This window comes from Sphaeroforma arctica, assembly GCF_001186125.1.
Source record: "Sphaeroforma arctica JP610 unplaced genomic scaffold supercont1.505, whole genome shotgun sequence".
Classification (NCBI taxonomy): domain Eukaryota; class Ichthyosporea; order Ichthyophonida; genus Sphaeroforma; species Sphaeroforma arctica.
The window spans coordinates 19,309-30,118 of NW_014040053.1; the positions used below are offsets into that span (position 1 = coordinate 19,309).

At 42.1% G+C, this 10,810-nt stretch overlaps 2 protein-coding genes across 2 annotated transcripts; both read left to right on the forward strand.

Annotated features, from left to right (window-relative positions):
• Positions 1 to 3,457: 3,457 nt before the first annotated feature.
• SARC_06814 (hypothetical protein) lies at positions 3,458 to 4,030 on the forward strand (the record flags this gene model as incomplete). Its single annotated transcript, XM_014299259.1, has 2 exons — positions 3,458 to 3,602; positions 3,801 to 4,030. 2 exons carry the CDS (start codon positions 3,458 to 3,460, stop codon positions 4,028 to 4,030), a joined length of 375 nt encoding a protein of 124 aa, XP_014154734.1.
• A 1,698-nt stretch (positions 4,031 to 5,728) lies between these two features.
• Positions 5,729 to 6,744, forward strand: SARC_06815 (hypothetical protein; the record flags this gene model as incomplete). Its single annotated transcript, XM_014299260.1, has 2 exons — positions 5,729 to 5,945; positions 6,119 to 6,744. 2 exons carry the CDS (start codon positions 5,729 to 5,731, stop codon positions 6,742 to 6,744), a joined length of 843 nt encoding a protein of 280 aa, XP_014154735.1.
• Positions 6,745 to 10,810: the final 4,066 nt, after the last annotated feature.

The following is a 10,810-nucleotide window of genomic DNA, read 5'->3' on the forward strand; positions in this document are numbered from 1 at the left end:
GGGGGCGTTAGAACTAGCTACTTTTGGGCCAGGACACATTGCGTAAAGGGTTCCATCCGATGATGAGTATTGATGCGAAGTACCCATGGGACCATATTCAGGTGGACTATATCCCAATGCCGGTGACATCCTCCCGACAGAATAAATTTGTCTTACATGTGTTAGACGTCGCATCTGGATACTCGATATTACGCGCCACAACCGACAAGACTAAGGAAACAACCGCTCAATTGATACTGGCCATCTTCGGTGAACATGGATTCCCACGCAAGTTGCAGACCGATCTGAGAACGGAGTTTACTAATAACATGGTAGCTCTTATTGTCAAAGAAGTGGGTATACTCCATAAGATCTCACCACCATACAGACCGCAAGTACTGGGTGCAACAGAACTTCGTCCCGACAGAATAAATTTGTCTTATATGTGTTAGACGTCGCATCCGGATACTCGATATTACGCGCCACAGCCGATAAGACTAAGGAAACAACCGCTCAAATGTTACTGGCCATCTTCGGTAAACATGGATTACCATGCAAGTTGCAGACCGATCTGGGGACGGAGTTTACTAATTACATGGTAGCTCTTATTGTCAAAGAAGTGGGTATACTCCATAAGATCTCACCACCATACAGACCGCAAGTACTGGGTGCAACAGAACGTCGACACAAGAAGATAACACGCTCTATACGCAACTGCTGGAGGCAGTACCTCAGGCATGGGACGAACGGCTACCTTCTATCGTGCCTTACCAGAATTTGTGTATCTCCCGACGACACAAAAGCGCGTCGTTTAGCGTATATTTCGGCCGCCGTCATGTTCCGTTTGCGGATTTTACCAACGATGTTCCCGAGCAACAACCCGTGACCAATGACACGTGGGCACAACGGCTGGACCAGCTGCAGGATACGATTTTGCCAGCGTTGTATACGATCACTACGACATATACGGACAAGTTAACGAAGACATTTGACCGTCTACATGCCCATGACTTGGTTCACTTCGAGGAAGGTGATGTAGTAATGGTGAAGTCGGAGGGACGCACTTTCAAAGCTATGCGCCCACTGTTTGGCCCGTATGTAGTCAAGCGTCGCAACGGTCAGGGCTATGATCTCACACATAGTGGTGGGTCCACTCCCCAGGAGTTTAAAGGGAAGCCGGTTCGCGTAAAGTGACTACGGTTGGTCCACCGCAGTACAGACCCTCCATTGCACGATGATCTGTGGCATGAAGGTGGTGCAGCATTCCGTCACATTATCAAACATCGGACGAACGATGACACGGGGGAGCTGGAATACCTTGTACGTTGGCGTGAGGGTGAGCCAACATGGGAAACAGTCGATACTTTTGACGATGCTAATGACATTGTAGCTTATCATAAAGATACACAGACACGAGCCAGTAAACGTCGCAGTGACCAGTTGTAAATAACACCCAGTTGTTTATAGACATACATATATTAGGTTAGTTACATGTACATAATGTTTAGTCACCAGCTCTAGTGGTGAATAAATAACCGAGCCCTCTGGCTTTCTGAGGTTAAATGCCAGCACAATGCTCTAGCTCTCTGAGGATAAATGCCAGCACACTAACCTGTTCAGGATACTCCTTCGAATTCTTAAAGCTGGCCCACAAATTGTGCTTCAGCTTGGGGGGAGTTGTAGTCAGGAGGTCCCTGGACAGGGTTTATTTGAAGATTAGGGTTTATTTAGTATTCGGGTTTATTTAGTATTAGGGTTTATTTAGTATTAGGTTTTAGAGACTATATTTTGAAACTGGGTTTATCCGTTCAGCGTAATTCTGAGTAGGAAAACACATGATCAAAATATAGTGTCAGGAATAGTTCAATAAATGAACAACGCCTCCCCTTGTACGAGGGCAATCCGTTGAGATACAGTTATCTTTACGACTTACTACATCTGTCTGCATCAGTATCAAAGAAATGAACAGCCAGAGAGAGTAATTGTGATAAATGGTAGAATACCGCGGATAAAAGCGAGCCATTGATCCACTCCCCTGGTTTGCAGCATCGTACTACAATGTTCTCCTGCAAGATCCAGCCGCCGATATAAAATGACTTCGACTCTGCCACAATGCCTATCGCTACATTGGTATCTACGTTGACTATATCTTTTCGCTCCTTTTCTACATGTTCACTGTTCCCACTGCTTATTGTAGAAGGCGGCGCTCTCTTTCTCAACAACGTAGAGCGATACAACTTGTTTTTGCTAGTCATTAACACTCTAGACTTGCCAAGCGTCTTGCTTCGTTTGGCTACTAGGCGTGCGTTGCGGTTTGCAGCCATATTTTCCCTCATTGGTGCACCCGATGCATGGATTTCGGCCTGATATGTTTGATGTTCTAATTTCCTTGGCAGTTCACTGCTAATTGTAGGTTGGGAATCAATAAAAACTTTACCGAGTTTCACCTTACAGAGAAACGTCAATCCTTCTCAAAAATGTAAAACACACCTTGATGCGTAGTCATTCTCGTTGTGGTTACCAGCTGTTGTTCTCATTTGGCTGGATACGCATTCCTTGTCTGTAACGATAGAGGAAGAGCCTGTCTCTGTACCAAGTAATGTACTTATTATGTCAGCAAGCACAACTTTTGAATATGAACATAATCATTATGTTACTCAAATATAGTTTACACTAACTCAATTATCAGAGATATACAGCCTGAAAAACATACTTTCACTGGTTTCCGTGTCACATTTCACTGGTTTCCGTGTCACATTTCACTGGTTTCCGTGTCACTTTTCACTGGTTTCTGTTTCACATTTCACTGGACAGGTTTCTGTATGTATAGGTGTCGGATTGTTATCCATGCTGCGCAGAAAGATTTTAGTATGAATGTTTTTGTTTGTCGTAGAAGATTCTTCACAGACTGGTTTTGAAAAATCAAATTCACTATAAAACACGCGTCCATGTATAATACCGAACTGGTGTTGAACCCATGTATTATGAAAAGGTTCCGAACTGGTGTCGAACCCTGGTGTCATCAAAAAAAAATATAGCACTGGAAAGTCACTAAATGTACATAAAAAGTCTCTATATGTACTTTCAATTTTCATTAAAATAAATTTGAGAAAAGAATTGAAACTCGCATTTAGAGAATTTGAATGGGTATTTAGAACCCGTACCAGTATTTCATCTAGAGTTTACTACACAATGTAGCGACCTATTCTTAGCAGAGTCTATGCCACCGTACCCAGCACTAGTGAGTAACCTATTGGATTCCACTGATGCAACGGAGAAGACCAAATCAGTACACAATAAATTAAGAAATTCTGAGACGCAGGCGACTTAGCACTTCAAGGAACCTGAGCAATTCAATAGGATCATTATTGATAGACTCAGATCACACCCAGTAGACTATCTTTTGGAGAAGTTTCTCAATGACACGCAGAATAAGAAACTGAACGTCGAAGTGCGCACAGAACATGCGCACAAGACAATGACGATGTTAGATGAGCGTTACCGCCACTCAGACAAGGAACCCATACACTTCCAAATCCTCAAAGTACAAAGGTATCAAGCACTTAAGTACTATGGACTGCAACCACTGGTGGATGCTCTAATCAAAGGATATACGCAACCAGGTGGGAGTGAAGGACACTTGTCAGCATAAAACACACCAAGTTTCATACTATGACTGAGTCACACATAAGAACAGCGGCTGTGACACAAGCAGAGCGTATGTTGAGGGACCAAATGCGAGCACTAAACAAGCGCAATAACGCATAGACAACCGCAGGATAACTCTTCTAATGCTAATGCTAACAAACGGCACAAGCCAGACAGTGGTGCACACATTCAGAACAAGCAAGGGGGCCAGACAGAGAAGAAGAAGGGGGCACGTGAAGAGCGTGTATGCCCCTACTGCCTGGTATTGCCATCCCCGCATCGGTACAGTGAATGTAACAAGAAGAAAGCGAATCAAGCCAGGAAGGCTGAGGAGCGAGTCGAAAAGGATGTACAGATAGCAAGACTATCCATTACATCTGGCAAGGTGGAAGTCATCACATAAATTGATGAGAACTGAAACAACTGGTGGACGGAAGCAAACATGATTGACCTGGCTGACAGGCTCAATGTATTTACAGAGGAAGAAACGTTGTTAATAAATGCAAATGACATAAATTATCAACCATTATCTTTACTTCCCGCACCACGAGATCAACGCTTACACATTAACATACAACTTAATGGCAATACATACAATGCACTAGTAGACTCGAGTGCACAACGCTCATGCATGGACAAAAGTGTAGTATCAGAACCGCGTCTTGCTGTCAGGGCGCAACCGGGTTATATACAACTAGCACAAACAGATGCAAGATTACAAGGCACTGGATCAACAGAAGTTTGTGACATTAGCTATGAGGGTAGGAAAACCTCTCAGCGTTTCGAAGTATTGGACCTACCAGACAAGAAGGTGCCAATACTTCTAGGCATGGAGATTTTACCATACATAGGTATATACATAGCGGGGTTAATCAATCCACTTATACCAACAGATGCAACATGAGAATCGCTCCTCAAATCCCATGAAGATGACCCAGAGCATGAACAAGAAGGTTTCAGAGAGTTACTTACAGACCTTCTAGATACCAATGCGAATATACCTCCTGATGTACATTGCAATCTACTAGGCTCCACAGTCACAGTACCTGCGAATGAAATCAACGTCAGACAAATGAGGCACGCTAAAGTCAACTTTGTAACTCACAAAATATATTCCACAAACGTATGAGAATGTGCAACGGTAGCTTAAAGATTGGTCACATATACAACCGCGACACGCCCACAACAGTGAACTTACAGTTGTTATCAACAGGTGAATGTGGCCAAACAGGTCTTCTCAAGAAAGTAAGAACATGTCTAGACTTACGTGAGATCAATTATCAATATGAACAAGACAAGTTTGTGTTACCGAAAATAAAGGAAGTGTTACACAACCTACAAGGGGCACAATTCTTTTCAAAGCTAGATCTTACAAATGTATTTTATCATTTCCTGGTAGACGAAGCAATCTAACACTTCTTCACATCCTCATGGAGAACCCTAAACACTCAAGTATATCCTGAGTCTAGTGAAAACACAAATAAAGACTCAGTTCGGTTCTCTCAGACTATGGACTTTCCTGGCTGAGATTACCATACTTGATAAGAGGTCTATTCTATCCTCTATCGTGTATCTTTCAGATACTCTCAATACTCTAAATTCACTCCTTCTAAACACAGGCAGCAACGCAACAAGCTACCATACCATACAGAATGGTAAACACTTCCCGCGGAAGTGCGGTGAAGCAACAACAACACAATAGCAAGTACAATAACTTCGAAAATAATTTATTTCAGACGAGTCATTACTAAAGACAAGGGGGGTGAAGCGCGCGTATTCGCACAAAATAGAGCAAGAGTCTTTACAAATAATCCGCAACAACCACACTCCATCACAGATATCTCAAGATTCCCACAGCAGCCCGAGCAGGCATGTATGGTGGGGAAGAAGAGGGTGTGGGCACATATGGTGCAGGGGGTAGTCCAGTAGGTGGGCCAAACACAGGTAGTGGGTTAAACCAACCTACACCTGGAGCAGTTCCCATACTAGCCTCAGTAATGCGTCTCGAAATAGACAAGAGCATCTGTCAAGTTTGTGTCCAAATTGGGACAAACAGCACCTGTACCTATACCGACTATACACAAGACGAGGGTAGGTATTCATGACCAACAGCCGAAACGACGCATGCCACTCGTGGATGCGGAGCTCAGACGACGATATGATCAAGCTATCAATGATTGCGGTGACGATGAGGAAGATGATCTCATTCAAACATGTCAATACATTAGTGAATTATAGCAGACGACGATATGATCAAGTTATCAATGATTGCGGTGACGACGAGGAAGATGATCTCATTCAAACAAGTCAATACATTAGTGAATTAGAGCTTATGCGTTCACGCTTGCAAAACTACTATAGACTTCATAATTTCCTAAGATGCCTAAAGATAGCTACTTTAGAATGGAAAATTGTGGAGACATCATAGAGTTATCTGCGCAATGTAGTGTCCTGTTCTAAGCAACGTCCTTACCACTGTGTCGGTACCTAGCACTAGTGAGAAACCTATTAGATTATACTGATGCAACGAAGAAGACCAAATCAGTACTCAACAGCTTAAGAGATTATGAGACGCATACAACTAAGCACTTCAAGGAACCTGAGCAATACAATAGGGCCATTATTGACAGACTCAGGCACCATCCAGTAGACTATCTATTGGAGAAGTTTCTCAATGACATGCATAATAGGATGTTGAATGTCGAAGTGCGCACAGAGCGTGCGCATAAGACAATGGTGATGTTAGAGGAACGTTACCGCAACTCAGACAAGGAACCCATACACTTTCAGCTCCTCAAAGTACAAAGGCACCAAGCACTCGTGTACTACGGACAACAAGCACAGGTGGATGCTTTAATCAGAGCAGACAAACAACCTGATGGACGTGACGGACACTTGTCAGATATTGAACACACTAAGTTTCAGACTATGACTGAAGCAAGCATTAGAGATGCATCCAGGATGCAAGGGGAGCGTATATTGAGGGATCAGTTGCGAGCGCAGAACAAGCGTAACAACGCACAGACAAACCTCCAAGCCGAGAACAGCACTACCAATGCTAACAAACGGTATAAACCAGACAATGGTGCACCCAATCAGAACAAGCTAATGGGATAGGCACGGAAGACGAAGGGGGCGCGTGAAGAGCGTGCATGTCCCTACTGCCTGATAATGCCAGCCCCTCATCGGTTCAGCAAGTGTCCTAAGAAAACAGGCTGAGGAGCGGGCAAAAAAGAATGTGCAGATAGCAAGACTGTCCATTACATCTGGCAAGGTGGAAGACATCACAGAAGGTGATGAACATTGAAACAACTGGCGGATGCAAGCAAACATGATTGACCTGGCAGACAGGCTCAATGTATATACAGATGAAGAAATGTTGTTAATAGATGCAAATGATTTAAATTATCAACATTTATTCCTTTCTCGCACCACGAGACCAACGCTTACACATTGATATATAAATTAATGGCAATACATACAATGTAATAGTAGACTCGGGCGCACAACGCTCATGCATGGACAAGGGTGTAGTAATAGAACTATATATCTCTGTCAGAGCGCAACCGGGTTACTTACAACTAGCACAAACAAATGCAAGAATACAACGCACAGGATCAACTGAAGTCTGTGACATCAATTATGGAGGTGGGAAAACCTCTCAGTGGTTTGAAGTACTGGACCTACCAGACAAGAAGGCACCAATACTTCCTGATATAGACATTCTACCATACATATATATATATACATAGCAGGATTGATCAATCCACTTATACCAACGGATGCAAGTGTTAATCACTCCTCACACCACACGAAGAGGACCCGGAGCATGAACAAGAAGGTTTCAGAGAGTTAGTTACAGACCTTCTAGATACCAATGCGAATATACCTCCTGATGTACATTGCAACCTACCAGGCTCCACAGTCACAGTACCCGCAAGTGAAATCAACGTCAGACAAATGAAGCATGCTAAAGTCAACTTTGTACTTCACAAGTATATTTTACAAACGGATGAAAACGTGCAAAGGTGGCTTACAGATGGTCACATATATAAACGTACCACACCGACAACGGTGAACCTACCGTTGTTATCAACAGGTGAACATGACCAAACAGGTCTCCTCAAGAAAGTAAGAACATGTCTAGACTTACGTGAGATCAATTATCAATATGAACAAGACAACTTTGTGTTACCGAAGATAAAGGAAGTATTACACAACCTCCAAGGAGCACAATTCTTTTCGAAATGAGATCTCACAGGATGGTTTCACCATTTCATAGTAGACGAAGCAAGAGGAGCGCAATACTCATTCAAGTCAGCGCCGTTTGGACTACTCTCAATGGCAAATTTGCTCATAGACATCAAAGGAGTGCAAGTGTATGTAGATGACATAGTCATTGCGAGTCTTACATAAAAAAGACACCGCAAGACAGTTCGTGAAGTAATCAAGCGAATGAATGGAACAAACTTCCGACTGAATCACAACAAGGGTGCTTTCGCGGTCAAAGTAGTCAACATTCTCGGTGTGAAAATCACCACACAGGGACTCAAAGCAGATCCTGAAAAACAGAAATGAATGATGGACTGGCCACTACTCAGAACAAAAAGAGATCTGCACAAAGCGGTAGGAATAGCAAACTACATGCGCGACCATGTCCCCAACTTTGCCCACACAACGAAACATTTCCGGAACTTAATGAAAGGAAAAATGAACCAGAATATATCCATGCTATGGACTCCGGAACTCAAAAAGAAGTGGGAAGAACTCAAGGAAGCCATCGCCTATGTTGTCATTTATTTTTCGGTACTGACATATGCCGATTCATTCAAGATTATCTCACTGCCTGGTTCGCAACTCACGTGGTATGTGATGCTCTTCTGCAGGAACATACGAGAATAGTGTTTCGGAAATACATTTTCTAATTCTGTTGTCATGTTGGACACTTGTGACATAATCATGCGAAGACAATGCTTCCAAATCATGCACGAGTTGTAGATTTTCTGGTACTGCACTGGCATAGGCACAAAGCAAACCCCCACAGCTAAACCTGTCGTGTTGGTTTATACCGCCTACTTTAAGGCTATATGGTGAGGTATCATTTCATCCATCGTGCTATGTAATTGAATTGTCCGTCAGCTCTAGCCGGATTTGGCATATTATCTAAAATAGTAACTGTAGCGTTTGTTTTGTGCAATGTAGCAATCGCCCAGTTCCAATGTGCGGTCGTCGACATGATGCTCAAGTTTTGTATACATTTGCAAACTATAGTGATCTATACAGGTACAAGCAATGGAAGCGGAATGCTCGTTTGCGGCTCTCATCATGCTTACCATAGCAGACTATCTTTATCACGAAAAGTACTTGTATATACTGATACAGAAACGCAAAACCGGAGCCGAAATTGCGATAATGCCGTTCTAACTATTTGGGATTGCAAAGGCACAAATCCCCTGTAGAGCTCATTACGCTCATTTATATAGATCATAAACTTACCGTTTGTTTCACGAAAATATAAAGCTCTAAATATCATTAGCGAGTTGTAGAACATTTCATGAGATACAACATAACAATCTAAGTTGTATATACATTTGTTGCATAGCGATATTCTACTCTTTCACTGGATTCATGAGTTTTAATATATTGTATGCACATCAATGACACAGCGAGTCGATTGTAATTACCTACGATCCCTTTAGCACTGCAAGGTCAAGCTGGCGAGATCGTAAATACACGTGGTCGGAATTTGCTCATATAGGGTTGTTAGGGTTATTTTAGTTTGGATTATCTTAGTTTATAATATCAGAATCTGTTAACTTAGTTTGTACCGATCAGAGATTTAGATCGGCACATAACTCATACTATGTAATTAAGGTTTAATGAATAACGGAACAACATTTCCCTCTGAACAGACGGAGAACGTTGAGATACTGTTGTACGGCGTTTACTACATACACTATACAGATGGAATTGTCGTCGAGAAGCTATCATCTCATCCATCTCACAAACCACTATATATACACGCAAATTCTTACCCATTTCATGTATGATGCATTTGATATACAAGAGCATTCTGATTTATTAAATTGTTCAGCATGTATTCAAAAACACTACTACACCGGCACCAAATTCAACAACAATTTTAACTATGCTAACTTACCAAATCATACATTACATTATACACTACACCACCGAGGCCAAAAAATATTAATTTTGCTTTTAATTAAAAACAATCAAGTGTCGCATTGGATTCAACTATCTGTATATTCGATTTCTGAATATCTGATGCTTGATAGCTCTGATGGTCGAACCATCAATAGCTGGAGATCGTCGCGGCTTAAATATAATCAATTCACGCTCTTATTAGTCTATATGCATATTGTCGCTAGAGAGGTGTAAGTCTAGCGCTGACCCTACCCAGCTACGAAACATATACATAGTCGACGCCATCGTCATTCCAACATCTAACTGCTACTTTGGTCAGGACGCTAGACTATCTCAGTCAACATGCTATCACAATAGTCGACCCGTCACGTGGTCAACCACATACCAATTTATCACCGTTCAGCACGCTCACTTATTCTGTGTGGGGTAAAGGGTTCACAATGCACTTGCGCCGAGCGTAATGACGCGCTTCTCATAATAATATGAAATTATTATCATTGTCTATGAACGATGAATTCAGGAAATACCAAAGATCGCACGTTGAATAAGAAGTACAGCTAGGCGGTTCAGATCAGTTACATCAGCGACCACACTACATCAAGTCAGTTCGACAATCTCGGAGGTTCATAGAATATACGAAAGTAATCCATCATCGTACGCTCTTGTTGTCAACTAAAAGTATCCTTTTTAGGTATTGTTAATCTCTTATTGCTATATAATGCGAATGTTGATAAATCGATACTCATTCCGATGGATAGGAGAAGCACTCAAATAGTTTCGGCACCATTCACCAGAAATTAATTTTTTTAAGTGGCGTAAATGATGCAAAGTGCCCCAGCCTTAAGAATACCATATTACACTCATGTCCCTGCACCAGCAGGATGGACTTGGAGTGATTACACACTATTGTTGAACCCTCAATCCAGCATGTCAATTATAATGTTTGTAATAGCGTTCAACTATATATATATATATATATATATATAACACTACTATCAGTGTTCGTTCCTTTCGTTTT